Source organism: Vigna unguiculata, chromosome 10 (genome assembly GCF_004118075.2).
Source record: "Vigna unguiculata cultivar IT97K-499-35 chromosome 10, ASM411807v1, whole genome shotgun sequence".
NCBI lineage: Eukaryota > Viridiplantae > Streptophyta > Magnoliopsida > Fabales > Fabaceae > Vigna > Vigna unguiculata.
In genome coordinates this window covers 26389575-26410413 of record NC_040288.1, presented here as the reverse complement: position 1 = coordinate 26410413, position 20839 = coordinate 26389575, and the positions used below count along the sequence as shown (strand labels likewise).

General features: G+C 36.7%; 3 protein-coding genes across 3 annotated transcripts; all 3 read left to right on the top strand.

Annotated features, from left to right (window-relative positions):
- The first annotated feature begins 1950 nt into the window (after positions 1–1950).
- LOC114166918 lies at positions 1951–3983 on the top strand. Its single transcript, XM_028051804.1, has one exon. The coding sequence runs from the start codon at positions 2239–2241 to the stop codon at positions 3766–3768; it is 1530 nt and encodes a 509-aa protein (XP_027907605.1). The 5' UTR covers positions 1951–2238; the 3' UTR covers positions 3769–3983.
- Positions 3984–6777: 2794 nt separating this feature from the next.
- Positions 6778–11294, top strand: LOC114167403 (putative disease resistance protein At3g14460). Its single transcript, XM_028052492.1, has 2 exons — positions 6778–10653; positions 10937–11294. The coding sequence occupies exon 1, from the start codon at positions 6890–6892 to the stop codon at positions 10631–10633; it is 3744 nt and encodes a 1247-aa protein (XP_027908293.1). The 5' UTR covers positions 6778–6889; the 3' UTR covers positions 10634–10653; positions 10937–11294.
- A 4793-nt stretch (positions 11295–16087) lies between these two features.
- LOC114165464 (putative disease resistance RPP13-like protein 1) lies at positions 16088–17898 on the top strand. The gene has a single exon (XM_028050082.1). It carries the CDS (start codon positions 16234–16236, stop codon positions 17896–17898), a length of 1665 nt encoding a protein of 554 aa, XP_027905883.1. The 5' UTR covers positions 16088–16233.
- The last annotated feature ends 2941 nt before the right edge of the window (positions 17899–20839 follow it).

Here is a 20839-nt window from a genome sequence, read left to right as displayed (position 1 = left end):
CATGAATTTGAACCAATTTTAACACTCTTAACAAGAAGAAACTATAATTGATATCAACTAAAAATTACCTAAGTTGATATAAATTTTGAAAAAGTGTGTTTGACATCCAATGAAAATCATTGACCAAGAAAATCTCAACAAAAATTGGTTGGTAAATAACTTTGACTTAAGATTAATTATAAAATAACACTAATGTTGGTAAAAAACTAAACACATTCTATTTTAGTAAAAAAAAAAAAACATCTTCACCAACATTTTTGAAAAAATGTTAATATTTTATGACATCAAAACAAGTTAATAATGTCTTAGTCACAAATCAAACTGATAATGTCACCACTAAAATCAAGCTAAAGTAAGATTCAAAAACAATAATATGGAGAATTTAAAGTTTACTATTTGTGGAAATTTTGAAATTCTTTAACTTTAAATAATTTAATTACTCTTATGAAATTGTAAAATTTAAATTTATTTTAAATTTTTATACAAAGAAATATTATATAGTAAAATGTTTTAAATTATCTATATAAATGAATTGATCATTTTATTCAAACCTCCTCTAAGAAGTATTAATTAACATTTATGGTGATTCACTTAAAAAAAATTATAATGGAATATTTATTAGATATATACTTGTTAGCTAAGTTTTATTTTTTAGGTTTTTTAATTGGCTCAATGAACCAGCAATTCTTTCGAAATAAAGAAGATATACATAAATGTGCTTATTTATTCGGTCTCCTATTTCTTTATTAAAAATATACAAAATTAATTGATAGAGTTATTTTCATTTTTTAACTTCTTTCTTTTCCTCGGAAGCTAACTCACGTGAGTATCTCACGTGGACATGCTGCTACTTATTTGACTTCTATATTTTCTGATAATTATTAATTAGTTTAGAGTGTTTTCTTAAATCTTCAGATTCATCGAAAATTTCTCATCATCTGAATAATATTATTATCTTTCTAGAAAGCTACAATGTATTTTTAATAATTTTAACCATTCTCAACAATTTGACTTCAATATTTTCTGATGAGCAACTAATATTCTTATGTCGAATCGTCAGATTCATCATGTGAAAATTATTCTCTTCAGAAAATTATCATATAGTTTATTAGTTGACATAGGCGTCTCCATATTGAAAATAAATATAAGGTACTAACTATTAATAGTATTGAATAAGAAATTAATTCACAAATATTATATGAAATTACAGCTTTAATCACATTAATTGTTGTATATTTTATAAACCATAATTTTTTCATTTTTAATTTAAAATAATGTGCTACTATGATTATATTGCTAACAAACGAAGTTTCGACCTTCTCTTTAATGCATTTAATTAAACGGCTTTTGAGAAATTTGCATGTGCTGAATGCTTAAATCGCCGTGACAGCCATGGAAGATGGAACACTGAACACGGTGGTGACAGTAAATGAAGATCCAAATGCAAAATATATAATATTAAAATAAACACCAAATTTTATTAGATCCAATTAAATTTAAAGTTTCACCTTGTTTGTTGTAAATAATATAAAGTAAAAATTAGAATAAGGGTCTTTTCAGCTTTAAAAAAAATGAAGAAATGTTACGCTTTGACCAAACATTAATATACTTACTTATAGGATAAGATGTAGTTGTCTGTAGTGACGCGGAATAAACACTTTCAATGCTTTCCATAGCAAACTCCCAACTCAGGGTTTCTGGAATTTACATCACACAATTTGTCATTACATCGTTTTAGAAAAAATTATAAAACCCATAACTAACCGCTCAATAATTATATATATTATATTCTATATTAATTTTTTAATGAAAGCTAAATAATAAATAAATCACAAAAGGGACCCACGGCAATGTTCACATTTCCTTTGTCTGCGCAGTTCCTTCCGCGTAGAAGCAACCGGCTGTTCCGGTCACCATTAACGTCCACGCGGCGTTCCTCTTATTTTTATCATCTTCAACAAAGCCACCGAGTAATCCTAATGAACTCCTTCTCTTTCTTCTTCATCACTGTTTCATAGAACTCAGACAAACCCACCGGAGACATGAATTCCCGTTTTGCCCCTCTCTCCTTGTCAATTCCTTCCCTCACAAATTCACCTTCTCTCATCGGCGCTAACCACACCTCCGCGCGCTTCTGCTCCCGATAAATTGAAGAAACATTCAAACATCTTTTCATTTAATTCATTTTTTTTTCTCGTAATTATTATTTTCTTGAATAGAAGTGCACAATCTGTTTCCATGGAGCCTGCTACAGGGAAGCCTGGCTGTCTCAGAAACGTTCTGACACGGTTACTCATCTTCGGCCTTCTTATTGTCATCGTACGGTTCGCTTACGTCATCACCCTCGCCGGCGAGTCCTGCACCCTCGGCGACTTCTGCTTCTTCTCCCCGCCGCTGAATCTCGCTATTGCCGGAACCAGATCCGGCGCTCTCGCCGTTCGCTCCGCCTCCGGCGGCGCGGCGGCACCCGAGCGCTACGCCAGCAAGGATTGGATCAGCGGCGTTCGGTTTTACTCGTCTGTGTTCCAGGACCTCATCGCTGGTGGCTTCCTATCGCCGGCGGCGAAGTCGCTCTGCCTTGAGACGCCGACCGGGCGCGACGTCCTCGCGCTGCGCGAGATCGGCGTGACGGACGCCATCGGTATTTCGAAGAAGGCGTCGCCGCCGCTGGTAAAGGCCGGCGATGCTCGCCGGATTCCGTTCGCGAACGGCACGTTCGACTTCGTGTTTGCAGGTGACGGCGCGCTAGAGAGATCGCCGCGGCCGGCGGAGTTCGCGGCGGAAATTGCTCGGACGCTCAAACCCGAAGGGTTTGCCGCGTTCCATGTAAAGGCCAATGATACTTACAGTTTTAATTCATTCGTTGATTTGTTCAATTTTTGTTGCAATGTGGTGAAAATAAACGAGGTAATAGGGTTTGATTCATCGATGTCTCGGGTGAGAGAACTCGTCGTGAAGAAAGAGCGTTATGGAGTTGGTTCTGATTCCAATTCCAATTCCAATTCCAACTCCAATGGAAAATGCTCTGTTCCGGAGTACAAGAAAAAGTTGGTTAGAAACGCTGAGGCGTTAATTGAAGAGGAGCCACTAAAGCCATGGATCACTCTGAAGAGAAACGTGAAGAACATAAGGTACCTTTCTTCAATGGTCGATATAAGCTTTAAGGATAGGTACGCGTACGTTGATGTTGGAGCTAGAAGCTATGGTTCTAGTATTGGGAGTTGGTTTAGGAAACAGTACCCGAAACAGAACAAGACCTTTCATGTGTATGCCATTGAGGCTGACAAAACGTTTCATCAGGAGTATGGTTTGAAAAAGGGGGTTACTCTGTTGCCTTATGCTGCATGGGTTAGGAATGAAAGTTTGGTATTTGAGATTAACCGTGGCCCTGGGGAGAAGGATCAGGGTAAGGGTAGGGGCATGGGGAGGATTCAACCATTGCAGTCTTCGAGTGGTTTTGATGGTGGTGAGGTTGAGAGAATTCCTGGGTTTGATTTTGCTGACTGGTTAAAGAACACGTTTTCGAAGAACGATTTTGTTGTGATGAAGATGGATGTGGAGGGTACGGAATTCGATTTGATTCCCAGGTTGTTTGAAACTGGGGCCATATGTTTAGTGGATGAGATTTTTCTTGAGTGTCATTACAATAGGTGGCAGAGGTGTTGCCCAGGACAGAGGAGTCCCAAGTATGAGAGAACTTATGATCAGTGCTTGCAGCTCTTCACTTCTCTCAGACAGAGTGGAGTTCTTGTTCATCAATGGTTTTAACTAGTAAAATAGCCCCAAACCCTATATATACGTTCTGTACCATTCTTGTTTTACTGTTAGCTTCTGCATGTTTCTTCTTCATAGTTTTCTTATTTCTTCCCCAGCCAATAGAGAGAGATGGACAAAGACACCGTACTTTAACTTTTAAATTTCATTACATGTAACAGTAGCAAATGAAAATGAAAACCATCCCATTACAACACTTGTATTTGTTACATCTGTCTCTTCTGTTATCTGTGTACATGTAGCACATAATACTTTAAAGTTTAACTATTATTTTATCCCAAAAGAATTTAATGATTATTATTGAACAATTGTTTCACGGGTAATAAAATCTTTGGGGATATTTGTCAAAAGGTTCTGTAAATGCTCTGGGGCTGGGTTTTCCGTGCTTCTAGCAGGAATACTGGACGTTAGAGTTTGAGACCAGTAATAAACATTGCCCCTGGTGATGACTTTTCTGAAGTTGCTCGGGAAACACAATTACGAAGAACTGAATCAATTGACAATAAAACCAATGAGACTGAGCTAAAATCTTGCTTTATACTATTATTAATCAACGGGCAAATTTAACGAACTTTAGTTTGTTATTTGCCAACAGACAGTGGTATATGGTCATTGTTTATTCTGGAGTGATAAGTTGCAGTTTATCAGCTTAGGTAATTCTTTGGCCAGAATAGCTGTTTGTACTTAGTATTAAGAGGATAATTGTTCTAGTGATGCTACATGGTTTCTTATGTATCAGATATAAGCTGTTTATGGACTGTGTTGTCTAAAACTATGCTTGTTAATGATTAGTAAAGCGAATGCAGGTTATCATTATTAGTGCAGCCATGTGATTATGTTGTACAAGCACGTCATTTAGGCAGAATTTCCAACGATGTGGTTGTTAAAATGTAGTTTTCTTTAAGTTAGTTCTCTGCATCTATAGAAAATGAGTAATGAGCTTGTACATGCAAGGCCACATGCAAAACAGTTTGATATTGATACTTGATTTATAAACGAGTAATGAGCTTGATATTGGTACTTTATTTTTGAACTGTCATTTGTCTGGACACAACTTTCTAAAAAGTGCATGCTTCTATCAATAGTAAGAGACTCCTTGCAAAACAGTACATATTCAGGATCCGAGCTCAAACAATTGACAAAAGCAACCGATAGTGTTATTGGAGGTTCCAATGATCCAACAGTTACCCATAATAAAATTACCAATCCTGTTAAAAGATTCAATGCCCCACTTAACAGTAGCAAATGCAGAATATCCAATGCCACTTTTTCTGGATTACTTTTCCTCGTTCAGACAGGTTCTCTCAAGTGTTTTTAACTGTATCATGTGGTGGGGTTCTTGGTTGTTGAGTAAAAAGACTAACTTCGTAGTCGAGAAAAGGATCGCATATTGGAGTGGGACATTTTGGCTAATTATTACTGACAACGAAATGGGGACAATAATTCTTTTGATTGTTTGCACCTTTGTTGATTGGCGTCAATATTCCACATGGATACGAACGGCTGCTTTTGTTTTACATAGAGGCAATTTTTTACAGCCATTAATTAGCACCATGAAAATACTATAAATAAAGGATAACATAGGCTTGGCTGAAGTTCTTTAATATGGGTTAGAAGTAGATATAAATTATAATGTGGATAAATTGTTCTATAATCCAGAAGATATTCTGTATATTTGGAAGGAAATTATTTGTTTTAAACAGTATTAAGAAAAATAAAAAACTATTATGGTGGACGAAGAAAATGCCTCTCTGATCTCTTTGGTCCTCAGATAAAGTTCCATTTTCCTTGTTTTTCTGCAAAATTTTGAGGCCCAATTTATATCTTGAAAAGACTTTTTCTTCCTGTACCCTCTATTTCTTGGCATATTATACAATTTTAATATGACCATTTTACCTTTTAAAATCTTCGAGAAATTTTCAAGAAAAAACTCTTTAGAATTTCGTGAACATGATTTCTAGAATGGGATTTTCGGAGTGAGATTTCTAGAATAGAATTTTCGGAATGAGATTCCCAGAATGTTTTTTTTAAATGCATTACGGAATAAGTTTTGTATTTAAATTTTCAGAACAAGTTTCTGGCATATATCAAATGTTTTTGGGAAAAAGTTCTCTACACATTAAATGTATTTTGAAAAAAACTTTTTGAAATAAACCTTTCGGAGTACATAAAATGTACTTCAGTAAGAACCAAAAGAATTATTTTTCAGCAACTTGTTCTATCTCTATTCTTCTTCTTTTGTACCGTTTTTACTCTCTTTTTCCTCTGTAGGACGATAGTACAGTGACGACAACAATTGTGATGACAGTCGCGGTGTGGTGCCAAGAGGATATTTAGTACTTTCTGTTAGTACAGGGGTGTAGTTAGTAATAATGGAATGTTGGAAACAGTAGCCCTTGAAAATTGATGTTGGTCATAGAAGACATGGAACGCTGTTGAAGTGTTATGTTTCATGTTTGCAGGTAAGGTGCACAACGCGACGTGGAATGTGAATGTAACTATCACGATTATACTGTAATCATCTTATAAGTCCTGTAATTAGAAGGTAAGCTTAGTCCTGTAATTTGCCATTCATGATTCCTTAACCAAACATTCAATTAAGTTATTTAATTAGAATTTGTGCTGGCCTATGTCAGATTTAGTTCTTTAGTCAACTGTGACCACATTTATTACATCATTAACCATTCTTGCAACACGCTCAATTACAATATGACTCGGTTTCTATAATTATTTCTCCTATATACTTATACGAAAGAAAATAAGAAAAACAGTAGGTAAAATAAATTTAATTTAACGTGTCTTGATTCTCGACACTTGAATTGTTAATTAATATATCTAGGACGAATTTTAAAAGGCATCGGACTATGAACCTTGTCTTTGAAAACGACAAACCAGTAGACTTTTCAACTAAGGATCTCGGATCTCAACCATTAAATTTTTAAATACATATCCAACGGTTTATTTTGATGGCAGGTAAGAGAAGAGAGTTAAGTGAAGTGATCTACTAGCATCAGCTCAACTCATAAGAACAGAACCAACCCAGTTTGTTGCAGCTAAGTTCATTCCTTTGTGTTTAGTTTGCTACTCCGATCATCACTTGTTTGCTGCTGAGATCATGGCATTAGCTGTGGTAGGTGGTGCGCTCCTTTCTGCTTTCGTTGACGTTCTTTTTGAAAGACTAGCTTCACCTGAAGTTGTCAACTTGATCCGTGGGAAGAAGCCTGACAAGTTGCTTCAAAAGGTGGAGAACCAGCTGATAGTTGTTAGAGTTGTGCTTGCTGATGCTGAGAACCGACAAATCACAGACCCCAATGTCAAAAAGTGGCTAGATGTTCTCAAAGATCTTGTCTACGAGGTTGATGACTTACTTGATGAAGTTTCTACTAAAGCTGCTGCTCAAAAGGAGGTACGCAATTCCTTTTCTCGCCTTTTCAACAAGAGGAAGATTGTTAGTATTAGTAAGTTAGAAGACATTGTTGAAAGATTAGATGATATTTTAAAACAAAAAGAGAGTCTTGATTTGAAGGAGATTCCGGTGGAGAGGAACCAACCATGGAAAGCTCAGCCAACATCTCTGGAAGATGGATATGGTATGTACGGTAGAGATAAAGATAAGGATGCCATAATGAAGATGGTGTTAGAGGATGGCACTGATGGTGAACAAGTTTCTGTGATCCCTATTGTAGGCATGGGTGGGGTTGGGAAAACCACTCTGGCAAGATCTGTGTTCAACGATGACAAATTGAAGCAGCAGATATTTGATTTAAAGGCATGGGTTTGTGTTTCTGATATATTTGATATGGTGAAGGTCACAAAAACTATGATAGAGGAAATTACCAAAAAGCCTTGTAAATTGAGTGATCTAAATGCCCTCCAACTTGAGTTGACCGACAGAATGAAGGGTAAAAGATTCTTGATTGTGTTAGATGATGTTTGGATTGAGGATTGTGATAACTGGTGTAGTCTTACGAAACCATTTCTAAGTGGGATTTCGGGAAGTAAAGTTCTTGTGACGACCCGCAATGAAAATGTAGCGGCTATAGTCCCTTTGCGTACTGTTAAAGTATATCATCTAGACAAATTGTCAAATGAAGATTGTTGGTTGGTGTTTGCAAACCATGCATTTCCTCTCCCAGAAGCCAGTGAGAAAAGAGGAACCCTAGAAAAGATTGGAAAAGAGATTGTTAAAAAGTGTAATGGGTTGCCTTTAGCTGCACAGTCACTTGGAGGAATGCTGAGAAGAAAGGAGGCTATTAGGGATTGGAATAATGTACTTGAAAGTGACATTTGGGAACTTCCTGAGAGTCAGTGTAAAATTATTCCAGCACTCAGAATTAGTTATCATTATCTCCCTCCACAATTAAAACGGTGTTTCGTTTATTGCTCACTCTACCCCAAAGATTGTCAATTTAAAAAAGATGAACTAATTCAGCTGTGGATGGCTGAAGATCTTGTAAAAGCGGCGAAGAAAGGAAAGACTTTAGAAGAAGTTGGTCAAGAGTATTTTGATGATTTGGTTTCGAGATGCTTTTTCCAATCTACAAGTCGGAGTTGCGGTGATTATTTTGTAATGCACGACCTCATTCATGATCTAGCAACATTCCTTGGTGGGGAATTCTATTTCAGAGCAAATGAACTTGGGAAAGAAACCAAAATCGATAGAAAGACTCGTCATTTGTCATTTACAAGATTCAGTGATCCAGTCTCGGATATTGAAGTTTTTGACACACTAAAATTTCCAAGAACTTTCTTGTTGATCAATTATAAAGACTCTCCATTCAACAATGAAAAGGCACCACGTATTGTAGTCTCGATGCTGAAATACTTGAGAGTTTTATCTTTCTGTGACTTTCGAAGTCTGTTTGCTCTGCCCGACACAATTGGTGAATTGATCCATTTGCGTTATCTAAATCTCTCTAATACCGGTATAATAACTCTGCCAGAGTCATTGTGTAATTTGTGCAATTTGCAAACTTTGAAGTTGTTCAGTTGCTTTAATCTGACTAAGTTGCCTAGTGCCATGCAAAATCTTGTAAACTTGCGTCATCTTGAAATTCTTGATATCTTCATAGAAGAGATGCCTAAAAGAATGGGGAAACTAAGTCAATTACAGAAGTTGGATTTCTATATTGCGGGCAAGCATATAGAGAATAGCATCAAAGAATTGGGAGGACTTCCAAATCTCCATGGTTCGTTTTCTATCGAGGAATTGGAGAATGTTACCAAAGGCGAAGAAGCATTAGAGGCCAGGATAATGGATAAGAAGCATATTACCCATCTATCCTTAGAATGGTCTACAGGTAATGACAATAGCATCTACTCCCAAATTGAATTAGATGTACTCAGTAACTTACAACCTCATCAAGACCTGGAATCGCTTTCAATAAAGGGGTATAAAGGAACCAAATTTCCGAAATGGGTGGGAAATTTGTCCTACCGCTACATGACAAGTATGAGTTTATATAATTGTAAGAACTGTTGCATGCTTCCTTCAATGGGGCAACTACCATCTCTCAAGCGCCTCTGTATTGCAGACATGAATTCGGTGAAGACTATTGATGCAGGATTTTATAAGACGGAAGATTGTTCATCCGTGATACCCTTCCCCTCCCTTGAGTGTCTAGAAATTTTTCGCATGCCTAGTTGGGAGGTGTGGAGTGCCTTTGGTTCAGATGCTTTTCCTGTGCTTCGGGATCTTTATATATTTGATTGCATCAAATTAAAGGGAGATTTACCAAATCATCTTCCTGCTCTGCAAAGACTTATCATTAGAAATTGCGAGCTTCTTGTTTCTTCTGTCCCAAGGGCTCCCACCCTTCGAACATTGAAGATTCGTAACAGCAACAAAGTAACGTTTCATGAGTTTCCTCTTTTGGTGGAGAGTATAGACGTAGAAGGAGGTCCAATGGTGGAGTCCATGATGGAGGCCATCACCAACGTCCAACCTACTTGCCTCCAATCTTTAACATTACAGAATTGTTCCTCAGCCATATCATTTCCAGGTGAACGTCTTCCTGCATCGTTGAAAGCTCTGCTTATGAGTGGTTTAAAGAAACTGAAATTCCCAATACAACACAAACACGAATTATTGGAATCACTATCAATAATGAATAGTTGTGATTCGCTCATGTCTCTTCCATTGGCTACCTTTCCAAATCTCAGTAGTCTTAAAATCAAAGACTGTGAAAATATGAAATCACTTTTGTTGTCAGGGTCAGATTCGTTGAAGAGTCTGAGCTATTTTCAGATTAGCAACTGCCCCAACTTTGTATCATTTCCCGAAGAAGGATTGTCTGCGCCCAATTTGACTCTTTTCCGTGTTTATGGTTGTGAGAAGTTGAAGTCCTTGCCTGAACAGATGAGAACTCTTCTCCCAAAGATGGAATATCTTAACATATCCAACTGCCAACAAATAGAGTCATTCCCTGTAGGGGGTATGCCACCTAACTTGAAAACAGTTGAGATCAGCAATTGTGAGAAACTAGTGAGCGGTAAAGCATGGGTATGCACGGACATGGTTACCTCTCTCATTGTGTGGGGTCCATGTGATGGCATCAACTCCTTCCCAAAGGAGGATCTGCTCCCTCCCTCCCTTGTGTCTCTGCATCTATGTGATTTGTCAAGTTTGGAGACGTTGGAGTGCAAGGGCCTTCTCCATCTAACGTCGCTACAAGAATTGCGTATTCAAAATTGTGAAAAGCTGCAGAATATCGCTGGAGAAAGATTGCCTGTCTCTCTAATAAAATTAATCATAGTGGGATGTCCACTACTGCAAACACGATGCCACAGTAAGGACCGTGAAATTTGGTCTAAGATCTGCCATGTCCGTGGGATAAAGATTGACGGTAGATGGATTTAACTAGCAAGGATGATGAACAGGTAATTCTCTTTCTTTCACTTACTTCATCAATATCTAACCATCAAAAACTATTTTGCGAAAGATACCTTTCATTTCTTCTCTTTCTCCTTTCAAATCTAACTTAATTATTGCATTCAGCTAGTCCTAAATCAGTTAATTGTTCAGTTTCATACTTCACTGGAATTGCAAGTGTAAAGGAAACCTAGCTTTTTTATATATTTTATTTACAGTGCGCATTCATGTCGTTTTAATCTAAAGTAGTCACTGTAGAAATGAATAATAGTCCTTTTTTTTTCTAAACAGTTAGTCTGTGTGGTCAATGCCAATATTCTGCTTAGCATTGTGGTGAAATTGAACATGGTTGAAAGGAGTGGCATTTGAAATGCTGAAAATAGACTGTACATGTTGAAAGGACTGAACCTACTGTACGCTAACTCAAATGCACTGAATGAGAAAGAAAGGAATCTTCCATTCAGGGCTTTTGATGCAAAAGATCAGAGTAGAAGTTATGGTTTCATCAGTCATACATGATTTTACTCGTATAAGGGAAGCTTCAGCACCTATGGATTGAGTTCTGGCATGTAAATTCTATCTTTATAGCCAATTCAAATGACATATTTATGGAAGGTCAAATAAATTTTGGGATGAAACTTCGCTACAATAGTTCATGCTCAGTTTAATCATGGCCATGAATTTCTTTTCTTTTCATACTTTGGAAATGTCATAAATTAATATTCTGATAATTCTTTTCTTTACTTTTAGCAGGATACAAAATGTAACCAGCTAAATAGTTCAACCTTGTACAATTTTTTGATGGCAGAATAGTAAGCATCAATACGAGTGCTGATTTATAATTTGCCAAAATCCATAATTTGCCCCTTTATTTTCAGGGTTAACAATTAGTATGTATTTGCACAATTTAGACTAAATCTCACACAAATACTCTTTCTCCTATTTCAATAATGTAAAAAAATACTAACGCGTTTTTATTATTAATTTAAAACTACATTTTATATAAATTTGGATTAAGAAATGTAATTCAGAATTATATAGTTTGAAGTATATTCTAAATTTCACAATTTAAAAAAAATTTAAATGATATGATTTAAAATTCAAAATTTGGATTCAGATTATTTTAGTAATTTGTTCCAAATTACCAAAATAGAACAAATTACCAAAATAGTTCAAATTACCAAAGTAGTAAGTATTATGAAAATAATACTTTCAATTTTTTAAAAACAATACATTTATAATGTATTTTTGGATAAATTATGATATAATCCAGAAGATATTCTATATATTTGGAAAGAAACGAATTTTTTTATTTAAGCAACATCTTAAAAAACACCGTGAGGGTGGAGGAAGAAAATGCCTCCATGATCTCTTTGGTCCTTATGGTCCTTAGAAGGAAGTTTCATATGCACCTCTTATTCTTTTTTATCCACAGTTATAAATTATAGGTTAAAATACTTTGTTGGTCCTCGTTTTTGTAGCAAAATCACAATTTGGTCATCGTATTTTTATTAGTCTCAATTAGGTTCTCATTTTTATAAATTAGTATTAATTAGGTCCTTTCCGTTAGTAGAGAATTAACACGGTTAAGTAGGTGTCACGTCCTTAGAAGGAAGTTCCATATGCACCTCTCATTCTTTTTTATGCACAGTCATAAATTATAAGTTAAAATACATCGTTGGTCCTCATTTTTGTAGCAAAATCGCAATTTGGTCCTCGTATTTTTATTAGTCTCAATTAGGTTCTCATTTTTGTAAATTAGTATCAATTAGGTCCTTTCTGTTAGTAGAGAATTAACACCGTTAAGTAGGTGCCACGTATCAGCTCTTCGTTTTTTTAGTTTTTTTAACTTTTTTTTAATTATTTATTTATTTTTTTTAAATTTTTAATTTTTTTAGAATTATTTATGCCACGTGTCAGGTTTGTAGTGTGTCACGTGTCAATCTAATAGGGTGACACATGTCTGTCAAATTATTGTATGAATCTCAATTTAGTCCTCATATTTGTTAATTTGATTTGATTTCAGTCCAAATTTATAAAAAAAAAATTTAATTTCATGTGCTCCAAATTTAGAACAAATTTAATTTTTTTATAAATGTAATGATGATACTTTTATTACAAGTGATATTTCTATTACATTAATTTATTTAAAATTTGGCACTTAAATAAAATTTGAGGACCAAATTGAGATTCATAAAATAATTTGACACGTGTTACCATATTAGATTGACACGTGGCACATTACAGACGTGACACGTGGCATAAATATTTAAAAAAAAAATTAAAAAATTAAAAAAAAAATTCAAAAATTCAAAAAAAATTCAAAAAATTCAAAAAAAAGGAGCTGACACGTGGCACCTACTTAACAGTGTTAATTCTCTACTAACGGAAATGACCTAATTGATACTAATTTACAAAAATGAGGACCTAATTGAGACTAATAAAAATACGAGGACCAAATTAAGATTTTGCGACAAAAACGAGGACCAACGGAGTATTTTAATCTAAATTATAATATTCCATTTTATCTTTTACTAAAAAATAATAGGGATTTAGTCTTTTGGTTCCCATTTTTTGTTTAAAAGTGTCAAATTGGTCTTCTAGTTCTTTTAAGTTTCAATTTTGTCTCGATCTTTAAAAAATTGATGCAATTTAATCTTTTTTGTTAAATTTCTTAAAGCGAATCAATAATTTTTTTTATCAAAATTGGCAATATGATCCTGTTAATTTCATCAATAAAGAAAATTATCATTATTAAAAACTTCAATTTTGATGAAAAGTCTTCGATCCATTTTAATAAATTTAATGAAAAAGACCACATTGCATCAATTTTTAAAAAATTGGGATCAAATTGAAATTTAAAAAAAAAAAAAACTAAAGGATCAATTTGACACTTTTAGATAAAAATAGGACAAAAAAAATAATTAAACTAAAATAATAAAATCCTAAAATCCTAATTTAACATTGCCCTTCCTTTCCTATGCTGTGAAATGTCCTGCACCTCCCTCCCTCCTACTTCATTTTATCTTTTACACAATTGTTTTAGGAGTAATTGTAAAATTGTAGTTTGCATAACAAAATGACTTTTTCTACTTCTGCTTCTTAACCAACCTTGTTCTCCAATTGCACACTGTCTTCTCATACTACAATTTCAAACTCTTCAATTTGAACCTCCCCATATCTTCCTGCCACTATATTTAAAAGGGATGACTCTCTTTACATTGCTTACAATAATTGTTGGAAGTCTCACATCGACTAGAGATAAGACAATTTCATAGTACATAAGTGAGGTGCAAACCTCACCTTAAAATCTAGTTCTGTTGGATTGAGTTAGGCTTAAAAGCTTCACTTCTAACATAGTATCAGAGTCAGGTTAGAGCCTATCCTAGCGATCTTTCTTGGACATTCTGTTCCATCCGATATCGGGCTGCTAACAAACAACCCTTTAATTTCTAGTTCCACACACAAGATATATATACTTCAGCGTGAGGGGGTGTGTTGAAAGTCCCACATCAGCTTAAAAACTCCATTTCTAACAATGATGTCAACATCGCTTGAGCGAGAATGGCGGTAAGTGTCTTGCTTAGACGAGATGACTTTGGCTTGAGCGAGACTCTTGATTTGAGTGACCTGTTGCACAAATTCTTCCATTTCTTCTTTGTTTCTTGATTTCTCTTTTGCTCTTCTTTAGTTCTTTCCTCCTCTATTTTAATTTATCTGAAAAATACACAAAATAGGGATCGAATGATTTCTTTAAGTAAAAACTTGGAAGCATGTGATTGAAGCTCATTTTTCCTAGATTTAGGAAGAATCAACATGATATAAATACAAATTACAAACAGAAGTGCTAACATTTCATATGAAAATTACTGATTTTTGGCACTTATCACCAGTACAAGTATACTGTAATCAACGTTTAAGGTAAGCTTTCACTTTAAGTCTTTTATGCATTCTGCGTAAGTTTCTGCATAAGCTTAGTCCTGTAATTGCCATTCATAATTCCTTAAACCAAAGATCCAGTTAATTTATTTAATTAGAATTTGTTCTATTCCTACCTCGGTTCTCACAAATTGTTGTTAGGATTCCTCTTCAATAGCCATCTATCAGCATTACCAAGTGATGGAAAAACTCTGTTTAGCATTTATACTCATCTTTAACTTTATGCTTCAACAATCACTTTATCTCGGACATTTTATGAAAGTGGGTGAACATGACTTGGATTAATAATATATATATATATATATATATATTATATTATATTATATTATATTATATTATATTATATTATATTATATTATATTATATTATATTATATTATATTATATTATATTATATTATATTATATTATATTATATTGATGGTCATTATCACAAAAAGTGCAAGTTTACACATATATGACGGTCTGCCATGAAAACTCAAACAAAAAAAAGTCTGAAAACACTTATGATACTAAGGTAAACAGTCACACACTCCCTTTACATAAAACTGCAGTCCCCGACTTAACTTGACTTTAATATGTGTAACTTGACTTAACTTGACTTAAGTTAAGTCCCTTACTTAACTTGACTTTAATATCAGTACCAAAGATAATATGATCAAATACTACTGGAAGAGTTCAAAATATAAAATCTTGAAAGAAACTAACACAAGCTCCTTCAAAATAGTTACATAACTTCCTGCTCTTTCGTTTCACTTGAAGAAAATGTAACACTCACATTAAGTAACAAAATGATGAATAAAAAAGTTCCAGAAATCAATTGCTAGAAACATAAACCATACATCTAATGCTTGATTTGGAAAAAGTTCCAGAAAGCATACAACTGATTGAAGTCATAATGTAGTTAAATAAATTTGTATTTATTAGAATTTATCTTTTGATATTGATTATGTCTACAAGGACCGTGCTGAGCCAAGATGATATCCAAAAGAAAATGGGTACACTATTGATATCACTCAAGGATATCGTGGATGCTTGATTTGAACATGAATTTTGCAAGTTCTGCTTCGATCATATCAGATTTGGCTGCTGCCTTTCACATCTTTAGTCAAACTATGACCACATTTATTACATCATTAACAGTTCTTGGAACAGGCTCAATTACAGTAGGACTCTGTTTCCATAATTATTTTCCTATATACTTATAGGAAAGCAAATAAGAAAAAAGCTTGGTAAAATCAATTTATATACTTTACCCGAAGAAAATTTAGATTAGAAATACTTCTACAAAATGAAAAACTATTTCATTTAACAAGTCTTGATTCTCAACAGTTGAATTTTTAATTAATATATCTATGCTGAATTTTCAAGAAGCATCCGACCATGAACCTTATCTTTGAAAACTACAAACAAGTAGACTTTTCAACTGAGCATCTTCAATTTCAACCATCAAAACTTTATATACATATCCAACGGTTTATTTTGATGGAAGGTGCGGACGGAGCGTAGAAAGTTGAAATAGAAAGTTGAAATGAAGAGAGTTAAGTGAAGTCTCCTTCCATCGGTTCAACTCATACGGAACTTGCACCCAATTCCTTTCCTTTGCATTTCTTTTTGCTACTCTGATCATCATTTGTTTTCTGTTGAGATCATGGCATTAGCTGTGGTAGGTGGTGCGCTCCTTTCTGCTTTCTTTGACGTTCTTTTTGACAGGCTGGCATCCCCTCAGGTTCTCAACTTCTTCCGAGGAAAGAAGCCTGACAAGTTGCTTCAAAAGATGAAGAACCAGCTGATAGTTGTTAGAGTTGTGCTTGCTGATGCTGAGAAGACACAAATCACAGACTCCACTGTCAAAGAGTGGCTCGATCTTCTCAGAGATCTTGTCTACGAGGTTGATGACTTACTTGATGAAGTTTCTACTAAAGCTGCTATTCAAAAGAAGAAGGTAAGCAATTCTTTTTCTCGCATTTTCAAAAGGAAGAAGATTGTTAGTATTAGTAAGTTGGAAGACATAGTTGAAAGATTAGATGACATTTTAAAACAAAAGGAGAGTCTTGATTTGAAAGATATTCCAGTGGAGAGCTACCAGTCATGGAAAGCTCAGCCAACATCTCTGGAAGATGGATACGGTATGTACGGTAGAGATAAAGATAAAGAGGCCATAATGAACATGGTGTTACAGGATGTCACTGATGATAGTGAACAAGTGTCTGTGATCCCTATTGTAGGCATGGGTGGGGTTGGAAAAACCACTTTGGCAAGATCTGTGTTCAACGATTGCAAATTGAACCAGCAGATATTTAATTCGAAGGCATGGGTTTGTGTTTCTGATATATTTGATATTGTGAAGGTCACAAGAACCATGGTAGAGGAAATTACCCGAAAGCCTTGTAAATTGAGTGATCTAAATGTTCTTCAACTTGAATTGATGGACAAACTGAAAGGTAAAAGATTTTTTATTGTCTTGGATGATGTTTGGATCGAGGATTGTGACAATTGGACAACTCTTACAAAACCATTTGTAAGCGGGATTAGGGGCAGTAAAGTTCTGATTACAACCCGCAATGAAAATGTAGCGGCTGCAGTGCCTTTTCATACTGTTGAAATATATCATCTAAACAAATTGTCAAATGAAGATTGTTGGTTGGTGTTTGCAAACCATGCATTTCCTCTCCAAGAAGCCAGCGAGAGAAGAGGAACCCTAGAAAAGATTGGAAAAGAGATTGTTAAAAAGTGTAATGGGTTGCCTTTAGCTGCACAGTCACTTGGAGGAATGTTGAGAAGAAAACACGCTGTCAGGGATTGGAATAATGTACTTGAAAGTGACATTTGGGAACTTCCTGGAGGTCAGTGTAAAATTATTCCAGCACTCACAATTAGTTATAATTATCTCCCTCCACATTTAAAACGGTGTTTTCTGTATTGCTCACTGTACCCGAAAGATTATGGATTTCAAGACAATGAACTGATCCAGTTGTGGATGGCTGAAGATCTTGTAAAAGCACCAAAGAAAGGAAAGACTTTAGAAGAAGTTGGTCACGAGTATTTTTATGATTTGGTTTCAAGATCTTTTTTTCAATGTGCAAGTCGATGGACTGGGGATGGGGATGATTGTTTCGTAATGCATGACCTCATGCATGATCTAGCAACATTCATTAGCGGGGAATTCTATCTCAGAGCAGATGAACTCGGAAAAGAAACCAAAATCGATAGAAAGACTCGTCATTTGTCATTTGCAACATTCAGTGATCCGGTCTCCGATATTGAAGTTTTTGACACGGTAACATTTCCTAGAATCCTTGACCTCTCGAGCTAGTTCCTTCTTGGTTTGCACATGCCATCTGCTAGTGTACACGGCTTGGACCCTTAAGGGGTTACCTGCGGAGAAGGCTCTGATGATCAAGTCAGCAAAAGGGCTCTCGAAAAGTCAAATCTTGTATTAGGGAATTAATGAAAGTGTACCTCTTAATTGATGGGATCCACCTGTATTTATAGAGTTTATTAATTATATCTGCCACCCTTATAGGTTGGGCTGATATTTGGGCCCTGGATGGGCCTGGGATTTGGCCCAAGCCCTGTATTGGCGTTTGTCAGTATTTGGTACCTCGTCTGCAATATTCTAAGTTTAGTGTTATCCACCTATTATGCATTATTCTTTGAAGTAGGCGGCTTGGGCCGTTATGTGTTTCTGCTTGACTGGTGGCTTGGGTCGCTATGTGGTTCTGCTTAACTAGTTATATACTTAGTAATTTTATTTGTGGAGCTATGTGTATGCGGTATTGGTCATGTGGTTGCCTTGGTTCGCCTACAGTGAGTTTGGAGTTTGTCTTGCATATGAGTGCTTTGACGCCGACTTCGTGTGCAAGGGATAGTCCAGCGAGTATGGCTTCGTATTCGGCTTGATTATCGGAGGTCTTGAAGGCGAAGTGGGGAGATTTTTCAATGAGGATTTGGTTAGGGCCTTCTAGGACAATGTCGGCGCCTATGCCCTTTGGATTAGAGGAACCGTCAACAAAAAGTGTCCATTGGTCCTCCTCATGGGTGTGTTGGAGGTCGTTAACAAATTCAAGTAGGCACTGGGCTTTGATGGGGCCGTGTGGTGCACAACGGATGTTGAATTCAGAGAGCTCCACGACCCAAGATGACATTCGACCGGCAAGGTTAGACTTTTGGTGGATTTTCTGGATGGGGTAGTCAGTTTTAACAATAATGTTATGGTTTTGGAAGTAAGGGCGTAGGTGTCTTGCTGCATGCACCAAGGAGAGTCCTAGTTTTTCTACCATCTGGTATCTGGTCTCTTAATCCTATAGAGTTCGGCTGACGAAGTACACTGGGTGTTGGATGCCAGCAAATTCTTGGACCAAGGCAGCATTGACTGTGTGATCTATTGCGATGATGTATACTAATAGTGGTTGGTGTATATCCGGTTTGTGGAGGATGGGTGGGGATGTGAGGGTGGATTTAAGATTTTGGAAAACTTTTTTGCAGTCATCGTACCAAGAGACTTTTGCGGATTTTTTAAGTAGGCGGATAATGGGATGGGTTTGTTCGGCTAATTCCGAATAGTAGGCGCTGGACTTCTTTGACATTGTTGGGGCTTCGTATTTCAATGATGGCAGTGCATTTTTCAGGGTTGGCTTCAATGTCGCATTGTGTGAGCATGAAACCTAAGAATTTGCCACAGTTGACGCTGAATATGCACTTTTCAGGATTAAGTATGAGGTTGTACTGTCGTAGTGTGGAAAATATTGTGGACAAGTCTTGTACATACTGCATGTGACTAGGTGATTTGACAACCATGTCATCAACGTATACTTCGACACATTTGCCCATCAAGTGGCTGAACACCTTGTCTATCAACCTTTGGTAGGTAGTGCCCGCGTTTTTGAGGCCAAAGGACATGATTTTGTAAACATAGTTGGCGTCGTCAGTGATGAAGGTGGTCTTGTTCATGTCGGTTGCGGCCATTGGGATTTGGTTGTATCCGGAATATGCGTCTAAAAAACTAAGTACTTTGTTACCGGCTGCACCGTCTACTAGCCGGTCAATGTTCGGTAAAGGGTGGGCGTCTTTAAGGCAAGCTTTGTTAAGGTCCGTGGGCGCCATTTCCCATTAGCTTTTTTCACTAAGACAACGTTAGAGAGCCAGGTAGTGTAATGTGCTTCCTCGATGAAGCCGACGTCAAGTAACTTGTCGGCCTCTACTTTTGCTACGAGCTGGCGTTCTTTCCCCAACTTTCGCTTTTTCTCCGAGATGCATCTGACTTCTTTGTAGATTGATAGTTTATGAACTACTACTTGTGGGTCGACACCGGGTAAGTCTGCGGCTGACCAGGCGAAGAGGTCGGCGTTGGCGATAAGAGTGGGTGCCAAGATATCACGTTGTTCTTGTTGGAGACCAATACCCAATTTGAGAGTGCGGCCATTGGAGAGTTCTAGACTTATGATTTCTTCAACTGGCTCGATTCGTGCGTCACGTCCTACTCTGGGATCCAGGTCGTTGCCAGATAAAGCTATACTAGAGCTGGATGGTCGTTCAATGTGGTTGGTTTGTAGGATTGGTAGCTGAGGGCGCAGGCTTGCCATATAGCATTCTCGTACAAGCCGTTGGTCGCCATGGATGGTAATGATGTCACCGAATGGGGAGGGGAATTTCATGGCTAGGTGTGGTGTTGAGACGACAACTCTTAAAGTGTTGGGGGATGGGCGACCTAGGAGGACGTTATATGATATGGGTGCGTCCATGACAAGGAAACAAATAGGGATGGTTTTGGTTTGAGATCCTTCCCGGAAAACAGTGCGAAGGTCGATGTATCCACGGTTTGAGACCTTTCCTCTGGAGAACTCGTAGATGGGTTCGTCATAGGGAACCATGGCAGTGGGTGGAAGTTGGAGTTTTTGGTAAGTAGTCCAATAAAAGATGTCTACAGAACTGCCTTGGTAAGCACCTTTTTAACCACGTAGTTCTCAAGTTCAATGGTGACGACCATGGGGTCATCCTGTTGGTGGTCGATGCCATGGAAATCGTCGTCAGTGAAGGTGATAGGGGGCATTCGGTGTCTGTGGTGAGTGTGGGTGATGTGGTTGATGAATTGGATGTGACGAAGGTGTTTCTTCCTAGCTGATGAGGTGGAGCCGCCATAGCGAAGCCCCTTGAGATGGTGTTGATTGTGTCGCGTAGGGCGGGATCAGTTGGGTTGACGTCAGTGCGGGCAGGTTGTGGGTCTGAGCGGTTGGGTGGATTTGGCCGATTTTTGT

What these genes read in the sequence shown, in the direction of transcription:
- LOC114166918 (XM_028051804.1), top strand. Translation starts at nt 2,239, where the DNA reads ATGGAGCCTGCTACAGGGAAGCCTGGCTGTCTCAGAAACGTTCTGACA.
- LOC114167403 (XM_028052492.1), top strand. Translation starts at nt 6,890, where the DNA reads ATGGCATTAGCTGTGGTAGGTGGTGCGCTCCTTTCTGCTTTCGTTGAC.
- LOC114165464 (XM_028050082.1), top strand. Translation starts at nt 16,234, where the DNA reads ATGGCATTAGCTGTGGTAGGTGGTGCGCTCCTTTCTGCTTTCTTTGAC.